The 21,392-nt window shown below is 42.9% G+C and overlaps 1 protein-coding gene across 6 annotated transcripts; it reads left to right on the forward strand.

The window, feature by feature from the left end:
• The first annotated feature begins 387 nt into the window (after positions 1-387).
• On the forward strand, positions 388-21,076 carry med25 (mediator complex subunit 25). Of its 6 annotated transcripts, none has more exons than XM_076265694.1 (21): positions 388-611; positions 1,290-1,439; positions 1,534-1,579; positions 1,739-1,863; positions 2,267-2,365; positions 2,536-2,559; positions 2,711-2,831; positions 3,357-3,516; positions 7,201-7,331; positions 7,638-7,710; positions 8,558-8,853; positions 8,995-9,093; positions 10,114-10,196; positions 10,300-10,357; positions 12,278-12,385; positions 13,784-13,966; positions 14,896-15,006; positions 15,456-15,527; positions 19,688-19,852; positions 20,062-20,185; positions 20,648-21,076. In XM_076265694.1, exons 2-21 carry the CDS (start codon positions 1,294-1,296, stop codon positions 20,752-20,754), a joined length of 2,331 nt encoding a protein of 776 aa, XP_076121809.1. In that variant the 5' UTR covers positions 388-611; positions 1,290-1,293; the 3' UTR covers positions 20,755-21,076. The 6 variants fall into 6 exon arrangements, with proteins under 6 accessions (XP_076121809.1, XP_076121808.1, XP_076121807.1 ...); XM_076265693.1 differs by having other exon boundaries at positions 7,204-7,331; positions 7,638-7,713; XM_076265692.1 differs by having other exon boundaries at positions 389-611; positions 7,638-7,713.
• The last annotated feature ends 316 nt before the right edge of the window (positions 21,077-21,392 follow it).

Here is a 21,392-nt window from a genome sequence, read left to right on the forward strand (position 1 = left end):
TTTTCTACAGTACTGTATGTCCTTGCTTATGGTCCCGTGTCTATTTTTTAAATGTATTTAGTCTAGCCTACTTTGCTGACATCTAGTGTTTAACAAGATTGTTGCACATTGATATGAACTCCAACGACTTGCTTGGCGTGCCAGTGTTTTGAGGCCTCGTTAAAATTAGCCTAGGCCCTTGCGCATTTCAGTAAAATACTTTCAATTGTTGGCCAAGTATACTAGTTGAAGCAGTGTCATACATTTAAGCTGTTTAATAAGTTTACATTTAAGTAACGATTGAACATCTTCTCACAGTCTGATGTCAGCTCATCCAGCGCCAGCTGTGTTTGTGTTCAGTCAATCACTATTCGATTAACCAACCTTGAACAATCTTTCCAGCAGGCATGACGTGTCGATAACAGAGTGAAAGCTACAGATTGTTTGTCAACACCATTCAACACGCATTTTAGGAAAGCCGATGTAGTTAGTTAGTAACTTCCTAACTCTCAAATGTACGCATTTAAGCGAAAATAAGCCTTGGCGAGTATAACTTTTCCAACCACCAACATCCCCTCAGAAGACAGACTATTACGTTATTCTCTTACTGAGCACGGAAATATAAACGCCAGGTAAGTATTGCGGCTTGCCAGCTAACTAGCTAGCCTGGCTGGCTAGGCAATTGAATGGGCTAAATAGCAATGTTGCTTTCCCAAAAGCAGTATGATATATTGTTTGTTATGAACATAATTTTACTAATTGGTACACTATGACCCGTGGGGATATCTATACCACTAGCGGGCAATGTATTAGTAATGTAATTTTAATATTGATAACCCGTTGGCTAGCTTATTATCAAATTGATGTTAGCCAATTTAGCTAATATTAGTTAGATATGCTAACTTTATTAGGAATGGATAAACAGCTGTTTTACTGTGTAACGTTATAGAGTGAAACATTTTATCTGTGGATTAATTACTTTACCCAGACTACTCAAATATCTGGTGGCAAAGTTAAAATGTTGATATGTTTATGGTTAGCTGGATGGCGACAGGTAGTTAAGTTAAAATTAAAGTTTAATCAAATTTAAAATGCTGATTGTAACGTTAACGATATGTTTTTGGTTTAGCCTCGCACTTCAATACATATTCCATAATATACCCAAGCTAATATTACTAACGTCAGTTAGACGTTAGTCACAGAAGGGGTGTAAAATGCAGATGTAAGGTGTAATGTTGTTACTATTACTTACTATACATTTACTCGAAATCTTTCGTCAACATTACAACTTTGTTCCATTTCATTTAAAGACGCATGGTTGCGGGCTCTACACACATGGAGCCCCCCTCCAAACCCGGTGCGAACCAGGTGGCCGACGTGGTCTTTGTAATAGAGGGAACGGCGAATCTAGGACCATACTTTGAGTCCCTGAGGAAAAATTATATCTTACCTGCAATTGAGTGAGTATACTTAACCCTAGCCCAACGCTTTTTGTTGTCATGGTGTTAATAGCATGCTGTCCTCAAACTCACTGAAATTGTCTTTATACTACAGGTATTTCAATGGTGGTCCACCAGCTGAGACAGACTTTGGAGGGGATGTAAGTATTTATTCTGTCTACACTATTTCAGTAAATCATGTAATTCAAGAAGATCACTCAAGACATCATGTTGTATGTTGACATTTCTTCTTCCCCTTCCTCCTTTTTTTTCTCAGTTGCACATGCATGACTATTACATTATCTACATTTCTCTTCTAGTATGGTGGAACACAGTATGGACTTGTGGTGTTCAATACAGTGGACTGTGCCCCGGAGTCCTACGTCCAGTGTCATGCTCCCACCAGCTCAGCCTTTGAGTTTGTCTCCTGGATCGACAGCATTCAGTAAGAACTTACACTCTCCTGGACGGGTCCACTACATGTCTGCTATGGTGTTTAAATTTTGACTCTGTTCCAAATTGCAGTTTAAGAAGTTGACTGATGGCTGATTGTGCATTAGGTAAAATTTGATGGAATCCAGGTGAGCACTAGTTCAAGAGAATATAGTAATGATGTCTCTCAGATCATCAGATTCAACCAATCCATGCCGTTTCAGTGCATTCCCAGTACTGCGTCAGCAAGCAATACTGAGAGGTCTGAATTTAACTGGGTTGACAGGCTGTGAAGGTGCCCAGAGACTGTCTTTTCACACCCTGTGGAGAGCTGACAGTAGGGCCCATGACATCAGTGGGAGAACGTTCTGGTAGGATGTGTTGAGGTATAAGTGCTGCCGTGTCCCCTGTGGCAGGTTCATGGGTGGAGGTGCGGAGAGCTGCAGTCTCATCGCCGAGGGCCTCTCTGTGGCCCTGCAGCTCTTTGACGACTTCAAGAAGATGAGAGAACAGATGTGAGTTACTTGTGTTGGGGACACATCCACAGGACTTTGTGTCACACACACACAAATATATATATATATATACACACCCACACTCTCTCATACACACACTCCCACTCCCATTCCCACTTAGTCACTACTATCATCTTTCAATTTCTTTTACACCATCCACCTGGTCACAGCAAGGACAAGGAGCCGCTAGGCATGTACGTAAGAAGTTAATGTACAGTGACATCTATCACACATATTCATATTCACTTTCAGCAGTATTTACGGTTTATAAATACTTATGTATAAAGGACTTTGATGTTGTGGGTGTGTGTGTGTGTCTCTTGCGTATGTGTGTGTTTTTTTCAGTGGGCCAACCCATAAGGTGTGTGTGCTTCTCTGTAATTCTCCGCCGTACTTGTTGCCTGCTGTGGAGAGTGTCAGCTACACTGGCTGCACCGCTGACAACCTGGTCCAGATCATCAGAGATGTGAGTTATGACCACGCACGCGCACGCGCACACACACACACACACACACACACACACAGTTTTCACATTGATTGCCAGACCAATAAGTCTGGATCTTTGGTGAGGTAATCTGAATGCATGACACCAGAGAAGGTGGGATGGATGCCCTTTCCAACAAGATACATTTATTTTTCCTAAACATTTAAGTACTTTTCTTAAAACAAATAAATTAGAAATGGATTAAATGTGTTTCTTTATAAGGTCATATACTCATGTACATTCATTTTTGAAAACCCGGGGGAAAGAACTTGAGGGTTTCCGTGAGGCTTTTTCTTCATTACATAGCATGCCCCTTCATTTAAGTGTTTAAGTGTTCAATTAAGTGTTTTTGATTTTTCTAATTGTGGACTCTCCACAGACCTTATTGACTGCTTTTACCAAAGAGGCTTTACAGACGTTGATAAGTTGACATAGCTGGCTGACATAGACATAGTTGATGGAAGCAGGGTCGTTTTATTCTGATCATGTCTGTCCACCTCCCCACAGAAAGGAATCCATTTCTCAGTGGTGGCACCACGGAAGCTTCCGGCGCTGAGGGCACTCTTTGAGCGAGCGTCACCAGTGACCGGACCTCCAGAGTCGTCACTGCCTGATTACTGCCAGGACCCCTTCCACATGGTGCTGGTGCGAGGCATAGTGCTGCCAGGTGAGACCACACAGAGAGCCCTAGGGCTCTATCTTGCACTTTAGCGCAATTGACTTGGCGCAAATCGCTTTGTGAGATGATCTTGGGCGCTGTTTTTGTTTTACCGGCGGGATCATGACTGTTGCGCCCGACGCAAATCTAAAATGGGGTGGTCTGTAGTAGCTACATTACTCATGGGTGTGGTTTGGGCGTAACGTGCAATAAACCAATCGGAGCGTCATCTCACATTCCCTTTAACAACAGGCACGCTTGTTCCATAGCGGATTGCTATTATGGTGGCGGAATTGCCAGGCGCAGCCAGGAACGGTTCACAGCGCTATAGTCAGTTGGGAACAGTTTGCTATTGATTTTTCCTCTTGACAAAATGTAATACAGAAATGTCACTTTCCGATGTTTTGGGATCACACTCACTGAATCACGAGGTTATGAATGCATGGTGATATTTTTGCAATGTAATCTACCTGCACACTGCCCTCTCCCCACATACACAGCACACTATCCCATCTCCCCTGTTATCCCCCCAACACACACACCAAGACCCCTGGCAGTTGGGTTAGCCCCTTGAGCCGTGGATCTGCCCAAGGTTTCTTCCTTGGTAAGGGAGTTTTTCCTTGCCCCTATTGCTCTTTGGTGCTCCTTGTTGGTGCCCCCCCCCCCCCCCAATCCCAATCCTCCCCCACCTTTCTTAGGCAGCCCTTGCCACTTAATCTACTAAACCCCTCTTCTACCCCCCCCATAAATGACAGACACATATTTGGCCAATATCGTGGTTTAAACAAATCACAGATAGTGAAGGGCGGGACCTCCCATCTGATTGGCCGTGGCCCAGTGCCTGTGTTGAAAATGCGTGTGCTGCAGAGAGAGAGAGAGAGAGGTCAGAGACCCGTCAGATAAACGGAGTGGATGTTGTTACAGTGTGGTCACATAGGCCGAGATGTCCCCTCTCCCCACTGCCTTTCGGCGGCTGGCAGCAGCAAACCGATCAGACGAGCCCGAGATGATGGTCAAGTTTATCGTTGCCTACGATAGGCCTAGTGAAACTTCCCTTCACCAAGTTCAGTCTGAAATAATTATTCACCAGAAAAATAGTTTGAACGTAAACCCGACGTACAGGAATGCCACTTGCGCCAAATGTATAGGAGTCATTGCAGATGAAAAGACGTCTTAAAATTTCGAACAATGCATACAAGGCCTTCCCGAGATACAGATATCGCCGAAAAGGAGTGCGTTATTGACCGCAGTTACATGCAGGGAGTAACCCGGTTTTCAACAGCAATATTCGTTTTGCGCGCGAGTTGTGTAAACTCCTTCTGATGGCATCAATCAATTTAATCCGGTATTTGGCGCTAACCGAATATCGCTGCTACATTTAAAGCCCGAATATTCCCTGCATGTATAACTGTGGTCATTGTGTACGGTGAATTGAATGGACACATTTAGATCGAGCATGGCAAGTCATTTGCAATAGCCTATAATAATAGGCCTACCATTTCGTTACTGCATTAACCATAGTGATGTTCTTATTGAAAATGTAAAAATACTAAAATTAAAAAGTTAATTGCATTGTGGGGCTGTCAAATGATTATTGCTATCATCATTGCAAAATCACATAAAAATCCCCCAGGCTACTTGGAACATTTTTTGTGCTCAAATACATTTCTATGGAAGATGCTAGCATGGCGAGCTGGTTTAGCCAAGGCCTAAAGATCATAAAGGATAGTATGTAAGACATTGAGCCATGAGATGTGCAGTTTGAAGCCCTTAAAAGACGTGCACTGTTAATTTACTCACTGTTATTTTTATTTAATTCATCTTAAGATGTTTTAAGTTTAAATTTCAGCTCAGTGAAGCACTTAAAGCACCAACACTTCATTAAGTTACTTTTCTTGTAGAATTGTAAGTTATAGGACAACCTATATAAGACAGTAATTAAGGAAAAAAAGTGAACCTGCTGCGGTGTTAAATGCGATGTGGTTGAAAATTTGGGTGCACCTAACTTTTGTGCTGGTGCACCTAAGAAAAAAAGTTAGGCGCACCAGTGCAAAAAGTTAGTCTGGAGCCCTGGCTGGAATAATGCTTATAGGCTGATTTTAAAGCGCACACGATGTTTAAAGCCATACACAACGGTAAATTGGAACAAAACTAAAGGTAACTTTAGCCTTTATAGGGCTGTATAAAGTTGTCCAAATTAATAGGTCGTAATTAGGCGTTGTTGTTGTAAAGATATTGCATGTAGATGTACTATATAGGCTACTAAATTTTTAGTTGACCAATGCACAAACAAACCCGGGAAACGGACAAATATTATCAAGGGATTGAATTATTCCATCTGTGCACAGGGTGTCTGTAGATCGGTGTGCATAGCATTAATTCCTGCAGGCCTGTGGCCATGCATGCACCCTTAAAATAGCACCTGAATTTGCGCCACTGACTTTAGACCAGGAGGTTCCTGGTCTGTGGCGGAATTGTTTTCTGAAACTGCAAAATATCAACCGGGACCGTTTGTGCCGGAACACGCCCCCTCTTTTTTCGCTAAAACGCCCCCGTGGGCGCACATGTAGCTGTGGAGGGAAAATTCCAATATGCGCTGACTGCAAAATAGGAAAGACAAAAGCGCGAGTATACAAAGTCAATTGCGCTATAGTGCAAGATAGAGCCCTTAGAGTTTAAGCCTAATTCCACCCACTGCATAATTCATTGCATTGACCTTGGGTACTTTTAACTGTGGATCTTTTTTTTTTAAATGATATGTGATTTTTTAAAATCGGAAAACAAAAACTGTGAATTTTGTCAGTGTTTAAACTTGCATTGATGTGTTTCATCACAGTTCAGTCATAATCTAGTTTACAGCTCAAACACATTTTATATTGGCCTGGCTGAAACTCGACCTTTTCTAAAATGAGGAAACCCTTTGTTCACTTCCGATTTTCAAGGGGCATAACCAGCCGGGAAATTACCAAACCTTTATGGAAGTATTGCCAATACAGCTTTCTTTCAACCAAAGGTTTTAAATACAGTTGTTTGCTCAATTCCAAGGAAGATACACTTCTGTATTAAATACTGTTGCCATCAGCCATTGGTTGTGTTCAACATTGCTTCTAATCGTGCTCCTCTGTCTGTCATTGCCCCTTGCCTGATAAGCGGTTGTGATTGCTTTCTGGGTTTTGGGTGATTCAGAAATGGGCTTGACGAATTCAGCAAATAAGTATTCATGGCCCCATAGCTGTCCTTCACATGGCCACATTCTATCAAGAAAAAAAGACAGTTTTACAAATTGATGTTTAGTTATGTATTGGATCCCACTGTGTTGGTAATTTTAAAATGCAATACTAGATTGCCTTTGGTGAAGAGGTTTTCAACTTGATTTAGCTAGTTAGCTGTAAGAAAGCTTCTCTCAGTCTAATGAAGCTGTTAGTGTGAATATATGTGTAGACCTTGATGCAGTCATTGCAGGGGTTTTCATTACCATGCATGACAACCCCTCAAAGAATTATCAAACTGCGCCGTCTATGATTTGCATCAGCATGGGTAATTGTTTGTTATCTGAATTTCCATTCCAATATTTATCCGATGTAAATCAAGCTGTAAGCCTTTAATTAAGCAATTAAACTGACTGAGCAGGTTAATAGCCACATGTTGGTTTTAATTCTCAGAAATTGTTTATGTTGTCTTTACCTTTTCTAGTAGCTGCTGGAAGCAGTGCTGGGGCCGTATCCCTCAAGCCAGTTTTACCCCCTCAGCCTATGGCTGGAAATCAGCCTCCTATTGGTGCAACCCAGGCTCCCCAACAAATCAACCCAAATCATCCATACCAGGTACTTACGAGATCTATAAGATCTGTGAATTGCATTGCAGCTGCAGAAGTGGAGAGGGTTAGTGTTAAATGGGTTAGTGTTAAATGGGTTAGTGGCTTAATTGATTGAAGTAGGAGGGCCAAACGATGTAGCTTGTTTTGTGGATAGCTTAATTTGCTCAAGTGGGGAGGTGTGTGTCCATTATTTTGTGTAATGTGCCGCTAGTCTTGAATTTCCCCTGGGGATCAATAAAGTATATATCTATCTATCTATCTATCTATCTAATCATCCTCTCCCCTCTGGTGCCCACCATCGCCCCTCCCTCAGGCACCTCCCTCACTCAATGCTGCCGCCGCCGCAGCCGCCATGGCTGTAGAGGCTGCCAATAACCAGAAGAACCGTTGTAAGTCTTGCGCGCTCTCTCTCTCTCTCTCTCTCTCTCTCTCTCTCTCTCTCTCTCTCTCTCTCTCTCTCTCTCTCTCTCTCTCTCTCTCTCTCTCTCTCTCTCTCTCTCTCTCTCTCTATACCACCTGCCAGACTTAAGGGACTTGTCATTGGCTACAGGAGGCGTCTACAGGCCGTTATTGCAGCAAAAGGAGGCAATACTAAATATTAATGGAATTATTTCTTAGGGGTGCCCAAATTTATGCACATGCTTAATTTTCTTTAAATGCACATAAACATGTTTCTGTTGGACCAATAAAAGTTATTTCACTACTGAGATGTTTCTGTTACCATAAGGTATAACATATGTTAAAATAAAGTTGCTGCTTCAAAAGCTCAGCAAGTGACAAACTGATGCAGTGGTTTTCGTAAGGGGTGCCCAAACTTTTGCATACGACAGTATATACATGCCTCAATACAGTCTTTTTTACTAACTCTCTCTCTCTCTCTCTCTCTCTCTCTTTTTCTTTCTTTCTCTCTCCTCTCTCTTTGTTTTTGTCTTTCTCTCTGTTTTACTGTCTCTCTCTCGCTCACTCACACGTTTTCTCTCTCTTTCTTGAAGTTCTATATCTTTAGTAAGCAAATGATAGGGTGATAGATGGTGATAGGCTTCACCCCCATTATCTATTAAATATGCTGGACCTATGGTGCCTTAACACAGTGGCACAGAGAAAATAAAAGGTGGAAGAAGATGAGTATAAGAGCCAGCATACCATAGGAGTGAACTCCATACTCCATGTAAGGAATTCAAACACTTAACGGACATAATCATATCTGTAATCTGCCTTGTTGTAATCCTGCAGTCCCTGCGATGATGAACACGGTTCCCCCCTTCGGCAATCAGCCCACGCTTCCTTCAGTGGGCGGAGTCAAACTGCCCCCCTCCAGCCAGCCCAGCTTGGCCACGGTCACCACCGTCTCCACGCCTCTGATGCCCCAGCAACAGGTCCCACCTCCGCAACAACAACAGCCGCAGGTCCCACCCCCTGGGCAGCCCGTGCCCAATCAGCAGCCCCAGCCAGTTCCCCAACAGCAGCCGGGGCCCAATCAGCAGACTCCTCCTTCCTCACAGCCTGGCATGGTAGGAGCCATGAGCATGGTCAGTGTGTCAGCGCTCCTCACTAGCACCTTCCTCTGAGAGAGAACCAGCACTCTTTATCCGCCATGTTCTCATCCTCACTGTGATCTCTTCCTTCTGCCCACCCCACCCCCTCTATCCGTCTGTGTCTTTTTTGTTAAGGCGGGTGTGGCTGCAGCTCAGGTTGGCGCCAGCACCATTGGCCAAGCGCAAGGAGCCAATAAGATTGTTGCATGGAGCGGGGTGCTGGAGTGGCAAGAGGTGAGAGATTCTTCTGTAGATTTACTGTACATTAACAGTGAAAATACCCTTTTAGTCTTGAAATAGACATCACTTGTCAGTTCCTCTGAAGTACACTTTTATTTTACATAGTTGACACTTTTTCATCCTGTTTATGACATGGGAAATTGCATCTTAATTTGTTTTCAAAACTGGGTCAATGGCCTTGATTGACTGGAGTCTGATTAATCTTGCCAGCTGCATTATTAGTTTGAAAGGAAAAGCTGGTTGGAAGATGTCTCTGTGTGTGTTCCTCCTGATATATGACCTGGCTCTCAGAGGAGGCGTGGGTTGGAGGTTCACTAAAACTGATTGGCTCATTGACTTAAGGCGGTTATCCAGTGATTTATGTCAGGAGGAGCCATGGGAATCCATTGATTTGGGGTTGCAGAGTCCCAAGGCCCTCTCAGGCCACACCTGCTGTGTGTGCTGAACACCAACCCAAACATTTTAATTGTATTTTTTTTATTATTTATTAAACTGCTCCGTTTTCACTCTTGAGAACCAGTTTTGTTTAATTCTAATTCTTACATTAATTTGGTTAATCGGTTAATTCATTTCATTTCTTTAATTCCTGTTGGAGCTTTTCTTCAGTCCACCGTTTCAAAAATGATGGCGAAACAATAACTTGGAAATGCTAGGCAACCATATGTTGTTTTTGCCTGATGCTTCTTTCATGAAGGCATGTAGATCAGAAATTCAGTGCCCATATTTTTCTTGAGGAGGGCAATTAATCAGGTATTGATCCATTATCAATCTGCCAATGACGGGGAGGAGATGGACAAGGTCAGTTTATTTTGCCGGAGGCTGTGCCCTGCACTGTGGAATGCTGTGCTGGGCTGTTGCCAGAGTGATTGCTCATGTTCCGGAACCCCCCACTAAGGCATAAATCATACAAGTCCATAACTACCTCAGGGGTCAGTGCAGACGGAGGTCACATCTTTGTATTATAATGCTAACTTCTTCATGCCTTTTGACACCCTGCTTTAACATCCTCTGTAGAAGCCCAAGGCCTCCATGGACTCCAATACTAAGCTCACACGCTCCCTGCCCTGCCAGGTGCAAGTCAACCAGGGGGAAAACCTGTGAGTACACCACCACCTGCTCTTGTCTGATGCCAGTGTGACAAATACTTGGTAGCCAATGCCCAAGGTGACCTGCTGTCTTCTGTTGTTTTTTTCCTCCCAGAAACACTGACCAGTGGCCACAGAAGCTGATCATGCAGCTCATCCCACAGCAGCTACTGGTAAAATAAGATATCAACAATAAATATGTAATAGGGCTCTAATAAATCAACCATTCAATCAATGGGTGTAAGTCAATCAGTCACATTTTATTTCTAGTGCTAAACTGCAATACAAGGTGTTTAACAGTAGCACAGCAAAACAGTTCAGAAATGCCTGGGATTATTTACGATAAAAATGAACAAAATAGAGACCAATATGGCATAATGAATACTAGGGGTGGAGTGGACCATAGTTGATCTATACGGACCACCTCATGGTTTGGCTGGTAGGTGAATCGTGGAGTGGTTGCAATGTTTAAATCGATGCTAAACTGCAGTGAAAAGAGAAGGGAATGCATTTGTGCATGTGCTAAAAGCAGCTTACAGTGACTGTCATGGATACATTGCAGGAGGAGGGCAAGAACTGCGGTAAAATAGCATTCACGTTTGATATTCAGGGTAGCCTAGGCTATTCGATTTTCGCTTTTAGCTAATCTCTCAGTATCAGCCTGGGAGAGAAAAGGCTATGCATTTGCAATGTTTTTGAGGTGATAAAAAAGCATTTGAGTTACATAGCTAATGAGCTCATAATGTACTTGCCGCTTGGATTTAAAGATGATAAAGATGTTTCCATGCTCGTTATTACTATTGAGAATATGTAATTTAATGTGTATGTAAACCCACACCTGTACACCTACGCTTGCTTACTCACTCAGTCTTTCCCTGAAAGAAAAATCAATCAAGTTCACTATGTAGAAGCTTAAATATTAAAGCTGCAGTTGGCAAGTCTGACGGATTGTTGTTCTGTCGGAGCATAGTGTCGGTTTCAGTGAATATGATCAAAAAAATCTTGGCAACTGCAGCTTTAAAGCGGACCATTTCTGCCCATACATACCTAGCCATTATTTGTTATTAAAGGGACACCAGGCAAGCCTTATGCTTTTTCTCTACGAAACTCCCCCTAGCGTCTGTACGTGTCGATACAGGTGCGAGCCCTCGCTCGGTCTGAAGCTCTTTTCCTTTTCTTTGCATCTTCCGTCAAGGGTTTTCGCTGCTTCTTCAGCGGCTCTGCCATTATACACACGTTTGCAACAATCGCTTGCGTTTCGTTAGCCTGCCTCTGTGCTGTGGATGCAGGGTGTAAACTGATCCTGCTTCTCACGTTGTCTGAGACTTTGTGAGACTGAAGGTCGGCGGGTACGATACACTGAACTTGCAAGTGGGATATTCTTCCTACAGACAGTAGGGGTGGACGAGAGAGTCTTCATTCGCCCTGTAATGAGTCATTTAACCATATACCGACTTACGAAGATGATTAATTAACACAAAAACGTTGCCTGGTGTCCCTTTAACCAAGAGCCCTTCACTCATTCTGTTAGGTCAAAAGCAGTAATTATCTCTATAAATAAATATCGATAAAGAATATATAATGATAAAAGCCTTAACAGCCATACATGCATGACTAAAGTACTATAACAAGTAAATGCTGGGTTTGTGTTGGACAATACGGTCAACCTTAATTACATGGATGCACATGCATTATACATTCATTTTTGTTTGTTTACAATTTATTTGTTTGTTTGTCTTACTTTGGCCAGCTTTGTCAGATGATGTAGACTTTGATGGAACTCAAGCAGCTTTTGTAAACAAGCGAATTACAGCCCTGTATTTGTTTTGCATTGCATGCTGGAGAAATAGTTTGCAGTGCATTGTGGCATTTTTTGGATGTAAACATTGTGAATCTGACAGAATAGGCCACTGTTTCTGGGGCATTACTACAGCACAGTGTTACAGGGAGTGATCATGACTGTTGCAGGGGCTGATTTCCATGACTGTTGCAGGGGCTGATTCCCATGACTGTTGCAGGGGCTGATTCCCATGTTTCCTTGCCACATGCCTCAATACAGTCTTTTTTACTAACTCTCTCTCTCTCTCTGACAGACAACGCTGGGGCCACTGTTCAGAAACTCACGTATGGTGCAGTTTCTGTTCACCAACAAAGATGTGGAGTCACTGAAAGGCCTCTATCGCATTATGGTCAATGGCTTTGTGAGTACAGCTGTTGCACTCTTATGACACACTCACAGACCCACTGTGAAACTTCCGTTTTTTTTTGACAACTTACTACTCGTAAGACGAGTTCGATGGACAATGGGATCACATGATAGGCATGCACTCCTGTGACTTCAGGACACTGCTGCAGTGACTTAAATGTGCCACCAGGGGGAGTATGTCACCAAAGTTAGTTTCATAGTGGACATGGCATAAAGCAGGGGTCGGCAAATAGTGGCCCGCGGGCCAATTTTGGCCCGCCATTGATTCTATCTGGCCCGCGAGATGACGTTAATTTGCTGTTGAATGAATTTTTTTTTTAACCCCATGTTTTTAAAAAGAAAAAAAGGCCTACAGCAATCCCATCAATTTCAAAACATTTATTGAGGTATAGATGATAGTCCTACTAAAGTGACAAAACAGGTGGAACATCCTTGCAGTTATCCATGACGCACAGGTCGGAACGGTATTGGCACGCGAGTGCGCGTAATCTTGTGCAAAAAAACAACAACAGTGTCCTGTCTCCCTCTTCCAGTGGGCAAGGTCAAAAATAGCCTATGTTTCGTTAAATTAATAGGCTTGGCATTAAGAAATGCAGGCAGGCTCAACACATACCTCTGCTTCCATTCTTCTTTGTAGGTCCTGCATTCTGAATCAATTTTTCTTTTCAAGGCTTTTGACAACGACATTTTGCATCGATAACTAGCATATAGCAATGTTCAGCTAATCATTTACACGTCATCCAAAAGAATAATATTTGTAGCCTACACATTAGTTACGGCAAGTTGCTAGGCAAGTCGCCTGTTTCATGAGAGACGACAGGAGATGCAGCAGGCGGCATAAAAACAGCGCACATAAGCAAATAAACGTTTTTAATGGAATTAAATTAAATGCATTTTAAAAGTTAGATGATGTTTATTTTAATATAATATAATAATTAATAATTTAAATAGTAGGCCTATAACCCCCCCCCCATTACAAAAGCTATGGCCCGCGATGCCATTGTCTGAAAAAAAATTGGCCCGGGTCTAAACGTAATTGCCGACCCCTGGCATAAAGGATCAGGATTGACAGCCTCTATGTATGTCCCTGTCCTCTGGTTCAGATTATGTCACTTGTGTGAAATGTTGTTGATACAGAAGATGGCACATATCAAGTCTTGATCAAGGAATACTATAGCATAGATGAAGCCAATAAATTAAATAAATTTTCAGTGATGTAGGTAGCTTGGAAATATTTTCGTCAGTGGCCCAAATTAGAAATGAAAAAGTTTGATTTCACGTGACGTTATGAAAAAATTAGATATGTGTCATATTAACAAAAAAATTCAGGTTTGGCCTGGTAATGTGAATATAGCCTTTGATTGTGTGTGTGTGTGTGTGTGTGTGCGTGCAGGCGGGCTGTGTGCATTTCCCCCACAGCGCTCCATGTGAGGTTCGGGTCCTGATGCTGCTCTACTCTTCTAAGAAGCGCATCTTCATGGGCCTCATCCCCAACGACCAGAGCGGCTTCGTCAATGGCATCCGCCAGGTCATCACTAACCACAAGAACCACCAGCAGCAACAGCAGCAAAGAGTGGTGAGGACACACACACACACACTCACACACACACACACAGACACACTCACTAGGGCTGTCACTTTTGTGAAAAAATATAGGCCAATCCACAGGCAACTAACAGGCATTAGGACAAACATAAAGTGGACGCTTGAAGACGCACAAGCCAGCAATATTTCTGATGATTTATTGGCATGAAGTTTCGTGCATAATCACAAACAGGAGTGCAACATTCTCGAAAAACAATAAGCAGAGTGGACTGCCAATGAAAAACATTACTGCAGGCTTCAACTTGGCTGTGTTATGATTAGAAATGTCAAACAAATTTCGCCAACGTAAGAACTCGATTGCACAGTTTGCATACTACTTTCTCCTTCTCCATAGTTTGATCTACAGTCCAAAACCCAAAGTGCCTCCATATCGAACTCCTCAAGTTATTAGGGGATATCACTCGTCTCTCTCATGTCACACAGGTTGATTGCCGTTGTCCTCCATTTTTTGGCATAACACCAGCAAAACAATTGAAACTAGCCTATAGGCTGTTTCCAATGCGTACAATTGGTGGGACATGTTCTTTTTAGCTTTTGCAATGCCTACTGCACTTTTGCAATGCCTACTGCACTTTTGCAATGCCTACTGCACTTTTGGAATTCTTTTTTTTTCTTTTTCTGCTTGTTTGTGAGTCAATTGTGCAATCGATTTTCGAACGTAAAGTGACAGCCCACACACACACACACACATTCTCATCTGTGCTCATTCCTTCACACACTGGTGTTCATTTAAATTCACATATAAATAGATACACCTGTATAGATGAATACATACTTATTTATATGTTTGTGCTCTCAGATAAACCTGTTCACTCTAGCATGTGTGCACACAGCATATGGATTGGTTAAACACACTCACACACACACACCTGTGTTACTGACTGAGCCTCTCTATGGCAGGGTTTAAATCCAGCGGCACAGATGCAGCAGGGCCAGGTGCCGCCCAATCAGAACTTCCTCAACCGTGCACCTGGTGCTCTCCAGGGTGCCCACGGCAACGTACAACAGCAGGTAACCCCCAACACACACACACACACACACACACACATGCATGTACATACACACACCTGATCACATGCCAGTTTCCCTGTTTCCTACATGTTCTGCATGTCTCCACTGTTCTCTCATGCATTCTCCAGCGTTCTTGAGTTCTCCACAGTTCCACAGTTTTTTTTTTTTCCCCCTCACGCGTTCTGAAGTTCTTCCACTCCCTTCTGCCGCGTGCTGCACCCCTTCACTGGATTCTCACGTCTCATCAGCCGTTGTTTTCCCCCCCCTTTTGTCCTGGGATGGAACTTGCATGCCTTTTGTTAACTCCTCACTTTGCACCTCTTTTTCTTCCCTTCTTTCCTTCTCTCCCTGCCACTCCTTAACCCCCCTCCTCCTCCTCCCCCTCCTCTCACCATGCCTCTCGCCTCTCTTGCCCCTCTTCTCCTCTCTCCTCCGGTATCGTACCCAAGTCTGTGGTGGTGGGCATGCCGCCTGTTAGTCAGGTCACTATGATGGAGGACCAGCAGAGACAGAATACCATGGTGAGATAGAGCATGTGTGCATGTACACACGCACACGCACACACACACACACACACACACACACACTCGTATGCATGCGCACACAGAACCTGCGTACATACTCAGACACAAACAAACATAGACGCATGGACACACATAACAGACAAAAACACATACACAAACGAAAAAGCCATAAAAGCAGACACATGCCCAAAACATATGTGTACTAGTTTAGCAGGAATACTGTTGTGAGTACATAAACTGATGTGCATCTGCAACAACTAGTGTGTGGTGTTCTTGCTGTGGATAACATTGTCTTCTTCAAACTAGCTGACACTGCCATCGCTGCGAATTAGAGATGAGATTTAGCTACACTGTACTAGCTGTTGTGAAGAATTGGTCCTAAAAACAGTATTATTTTATTTAAGCTGTATCTTTTTATGAAAATGTGCATTAACATGCAGCTACATTAACCCTTAGAACCCGATTGACGCAAAGTACGTAAAAAAACACACCCTTTCTTCTCTGTTAAATTGCTCTGTGACTGTTCATCGCAACGAGATGAAACCTTTATTGCATGACAGAGAAGAAGTGGGGCTTTCCAAAGAGACTACGCACTTGTCTGTACGATCAAGTATGAAAATAAAAAAAAATCATGAAATTAAATCAAATTGCATCATATTTACAGTCTATACTTCTCTGCGTTCACCTGCGCACCCATTACTCTCGTTTGAATTACTCGCGAACCCGTGATCGCATAGATATGGCAAGCATATCAGATGAAAGAGGAGACACAGAGCTATCATTTGATACCAAATACATCCTTCTGGGTTATAAAACAGACGAAGTGACAGCAAAATAATAACTTCATATAGCTGGACTTACCCCACGTTTTTGTCTGTTTTTGTGGCAAATCATGTTTATAATCCAACACTATCGTGTGTTTCTCTATGGCAAAACATTCAAGGCTCACATTGCATCCCAATTTGTTCAACAAAGAAACACCTTTTTTGCCTTTACTTTGTTCATGGCAATGCAGTAAAAAGTTGAGAATCATCATGAGTGCATAGTCACACATGCTAACAGGCAAACTTGGGTCAAGTCAGGTCAGATCAGTTCGTGTCACAGATATGGAGCGCAGAATGGTCATTTTTCATCGCTAAATAAAAAAAGGCATTTATTTCCGTAAATCACACACCACATATTTCTGTGGGTATCCCTCCAACATGGCAATTATATTGCTCGATTCAGGACAGCCTGCCCTACACACACATGAAATGCATGTAGAGCAAGGATTAAAGTTCTCCGTCGTATGACGGATTTCCGTCAATTTGATTTTAGAAATGTCATATTTGAGATCGATGCAGATCCGATGAGAAAAAAAATAGGAGGGGGGGGGGCTATATCACCTTTTCTTTTCCTTTTTTTAAGGCAACTACAAATATTAGGTCCGATGAATGAATGTGTGTTATGGTAAATGTTTAAAGACCTAATAGTGTTCTTGAGAACTTTCTGTGTCTCAATCAGTGACCGCTCAAGAAGATACGTCAGCCATGAGTTTCGCTTTGTTTATGTTGTAGCTACACGCTTGTCTCATTGGCCTGGGGCGTTTGCTTAAAAAAAAAAAGAACACGTCTGGAGGACTAATGGTCTAAAAGTTGGATTATAGTGATAGTAATTACTATCGCGAACTCTTGTCAGGGGAGGTCATTCATTTTGGGTGTCACCTATGACTTGAACAGATAGCCTGCTATGCCACCCTATTTACTATTATTGTTACAGTTTTTAATCAATGCAACTAACATTGTGTAGCGACGCAATATAAAACGTAGCCTATGCAATTTATTATCCCGTATGTTATGACATGTACAACAATGTTTTTCACAATTTGCGACGGAAGGTTTTGACTGAGCGTGTTCACATAAAATAATAATAATGTCATCATCGCGAACTGTTGAGTAAGGGGGTCAGTCGTGTTTGTGACGCACATACAGCCTTGTAGCCTATTTTGCTTAACGACAGTAGGTTGTGAGTGTATGTTGACAAAAAATAACCATGCAATTAAAATAGTCAACTTAAAACTTTGCTATTATTAATTTATAGCACAAAACCATAACCAGTAGGCCTACCAGAACCTCGCATATTAGCATCATGATTTGTGTGCGTCTATTTGGCAAGGCCTGTCATGGATGCGTTGTTGCTAAAGGAAGGCAGGTGTCAAAAGTTAAAATAATAATGGAGATGGGCGGCTGTTGGAAACGGGGGAGAACTAAGCCATGGTGTAAAGAAATTAAAGTGCCAGGGGTTTGCTTTTGCGCGGTTTGCTGCAAGAAAATTGTTTATGGATGCAATAGGAAAATGTTTTAGCACGCCAACAATCAGAAGACCGCCATAAGGTTAACGTTCGTGCACTTCAGGACATCTTCCCTACCTGGTGCAACTATAGCCACCACGACAGAGGTAGGCTACGTTTATCTTTGGCTGACCGTTTTTGCGCTCAGAAAGTAGGCTACGCAACACGACCTGTCTCTCACCATATCGCAACCAATTGTCAACCTTATACAATCTGTTGCTGAAGGCAAGCGCCCTCTCCAGATTGTCGTTATCAAATGTGCAGACCTCCTGCATGAGCACACACAGTATTGCTGCTTATTGGAAAACTGAGTTGTCTGTAAAACTCAATATTACCATGTTTTCATTAAATGCGGATGAGGCAACAAATGGAAATATGAACAATATCTAGAATGTTCTGATTCGTTACTTTGATGAGGAAATGGGAAGTCTTGCAAACTTGATTTTATAGATTTTACTTGGTGTTGAATTGCATATTAACAAGAAAAAAATCTCCCCTTTAAATACTTTTGGCCTGAATTAATTAAATAAGAGTGTAAGTTAAAGCCTTTCTATAATATTGCTGCACTAGAAAAGAACAGCAATGGCTAATCAGCAATGGTCAGGGATGGTACTGAAATATTATTTTGTTCATCAGGAAAACTCAATCTCAATCAAGAACACTCTCAATTCGCCTTATTCACATGGCGGCCATTGGCGGCTAGAACGAGGCTACAGGGTACACAAACCATAGGATTGTTATGTTCTATGCATTCACCTGTAGGTGGCATTAATTATAAAGTAAGTGTACCCCGTAGCCTCGTTTTGGTTTAAACAATGGCCGCCGTGTGAATAAGGCGAATACTCCCTTTACTTTGCTGTTTGCATCTTTTTGTACATTATAAACCAATAGGTCGCGACTGCAAAAGGGGTGCTATCTCTATAGGTAGATATAAACAACATATGACTTATGGCCTAAAAAAAGTTCAGTCAAACGATTTTTTTTTAACTTTAATCCCTGATGTAGAGCTATGAGCTTGCTGTGGTAAGATACAGGTCAAAATATAAGAATTTTTATAATATGATTTTTAAATCAATGCTAGTACTAATACATGAAATATGGCAGGTCTGGATAGCCTAGACTCTGCTGAAAAAAACAATATATAATATGTGTGTGTGGCACTTACAATGACCAGAATAAATCCTTATGAATAAAGGTAGTGAAAATGCCTTAAAAACAGCTTAGGGTTCTAAGGGTTAACAGAGGCTGTTACAACAGGGAATCGTGTTGGTATAAATAATATGATTCAATGACAGATTTTGTCTCTCACTTTCTCTCCCACTCGTTGATTTCCATACCATCTGAGGTTTACTGACCAGTGCCCTTTCCTGTATATATTATACAGAGAGCAGACATACACATATATACAGAATATATAAAAAAAAAAAACATACACAGTGGTAACTCCGACAAGTTAGGAAACATACATATGCACATTCACAAACATACACATAAATACATACACACTCATACATACTCATGCGCATATACAACCAGGCTTGGAGTGCTTTGTATTTTAATGCATCCTCACACACACACACACCAAGTGAGTGGCTACCAGCTTACCCTGGCAATCACTCTTATCTCTGTCTCAACACCAGTCCTGCCCCCAGTCCTCTCAGGCTGCATGTCGGACTCTCGTCCACCCGCCTCGTGTGCTTATCAGGCCTGTTTAATGCACCGCCTTGCACAGCGCTGGCCCTTTTCAGCTATCTTTCTCGTATGCCACTCTTTTGGGGCTAAACTCTCTCTCTGTCCGACACTCTCTCTCTCACCATTCCTCTCTTAGCTGACAATGCGAGCCGCGGCCACAGCCAATCAGCAACCCCCAGTCAGCGGCGCCCCGCCCAACCAGGTGGCTCAGGGACAACCCCAGCCGGGCGCCATGCTCCGCCTCCCCAACCCAGGAGCTAATCCACAGCTTCGGAGCCTCCTCCTGAGCCAACAACAGCCGGTAAGCACATTTGGGAAGTGGGTTTGAGAGAAACTGAAATCCCCACCTTCTCCCTCATCTCATCATCTTTCCTTCTCTTTCTCTGCTTCTCTCTCTCTCTCTCTCTCTCTCTCTCTCTCTCTCTCTCTCTCTCTCTCTCTCTCTCTCTCTCTCTCTCTCTCTCTCTCTCCCCCCCCCCCCTCTCTCCCCCTCTCTGTTCCCCTCTACAGCAGCCTGGAGTGGGTCACATGCAGGGCATGCTCCCGGGGCTGTCAGGCCTGGGCCAGCAGATGGTCCACCCCACACCAGGAGGGGGCGCTCCCATGCAGGCCCAATGGAGGCAGCAGCTCCCAGGTAAAATTAGAACAATTCAGACGCACAAACACACACACACACACACACACACACACACACACACACACACACACACACACACACAGAGACAGGCAGTCAGCTTGCAGTCTCTCACCTAGGATCAGCACCTGCTTCTCCCAGCTCTAACCTAACCCCCTCTTGGGCGCCCTGGTGGTGAAAATGCCCTGAGTGCCAGAAACAGATCCTGAATCAGGTCCAGAGCCAGTTCAGCTCAGTTCAGTCCAGCTCAGCCAGCACTAGATTAAGTGCTCTGATCTGGATGGGGGCCTGATCTGAGAACTGATCTGAGAGTCGTTCACCTAATGTCTGAAGGTATCTCAGGAGACAGTCGGCGAGGTCTCACTCGACACATTGGCCTCAGTTTAAGCATATATAAACGCATAACACTCTTAAACATGTTACTACACACTTGTTCTCACTTCTTTTACTTCTTTTTCTCAGGTCAGATGTTGATGACGGCAGGACCTCGTGGACCTGTCTCGCAAGGTCCTGGCATACCACCAGTGTCTGGTGTCATGGATGAGGAGATTCTTATGGACCTTATCTAAAGCAGAAACATTATGGACTTCAATGCCCATCAGGCCTTTTTTATATAGTTTTCTTCTTTCCTTCTTTTTTTTCTTTTTTTAAAAAAAAATCAAGATGTGTTTTTGCTCCCTTCATGGGAAAAGACTGATGCATACTTTCTCTCACACATGTACTGTTTCATAGTGCTTGCTTCGATGATGAGCTTGGGACATTAAGAGCCATCATGAAAACGACTAGTCATCTTCAGAATGATATCATCTGCCAGTGCACAGTGTTTCGATGACTTTCCACATCAGACCATATACGGTGTAAACTCTAGGTTTAATAAAGTCAATCCACCGAGATGCTTCTTCCAGTCATGCATACTTTTGGATTTCAGAGCAAGCGCTGAATTTTTCTCTCTCCTTGCAGTTGTTTTTCACTCTTTTAGAAACCCATTTCACCAGAGGGGTGTTCCAAGTACGCAGTTTACTGACAAACCTGGGTAAGTTAACTCAGAGTAAGTGGTAAACCTCCTAATAGAAGAGCTGCATGGCTTCATTCTCCAAACAAAGCAATGCTATAGGGCTGTTGTTGTAGGAGGTTTACCACTTACTCTGAGCTAACTTACCCAGGTTTGTCACTAAACCACATACTTGGAATACCCCCTAGGTCTATG

Source organism: Alosa pseudoharengus, unplaced genomic scaffold, assembly GCF_046254945.1.
Source record: "Alosa pseudoharengus isolate Yale_2024_CS ecotype anadromous, Long Island Sound unplaced genomic scaffold, YU_APseudo_1.1 YU_APseudo_1.1_scf_4, whole genome shotgun sequence".
In the NCBI taxonomy this organism is placed as follows: domain Eukaryota; kingdom Metazoa; phylum Chordata; class Actinopteri; order Clupeiformes; family Clupeidae; genus Alosa; species Alosa pseudoharengus.

Coding starts and splice junctions, on each gene's coding strand:
- med25 (XM_076265692.1), top strand. CDS start 1,294: ATGGTTGCGGGCTCTACACACATGGAGCCCCCCTCCAAACCCGGTGCG. Junction 1,580..1,738: donor AGACAGACTTTGGAGGGGAT/GTAAGTATTTAT, acceptor TTTCTCTTCTAG/TATGGTGGAACACAGTATGG. Junction 20,186..20,647: donor ATGGAGGCAGCAGCTCCCAG/GTAAAATTAGAA, acceptor TCTTTTTCTCAG/GTCAGATGTTGATGACGGCA.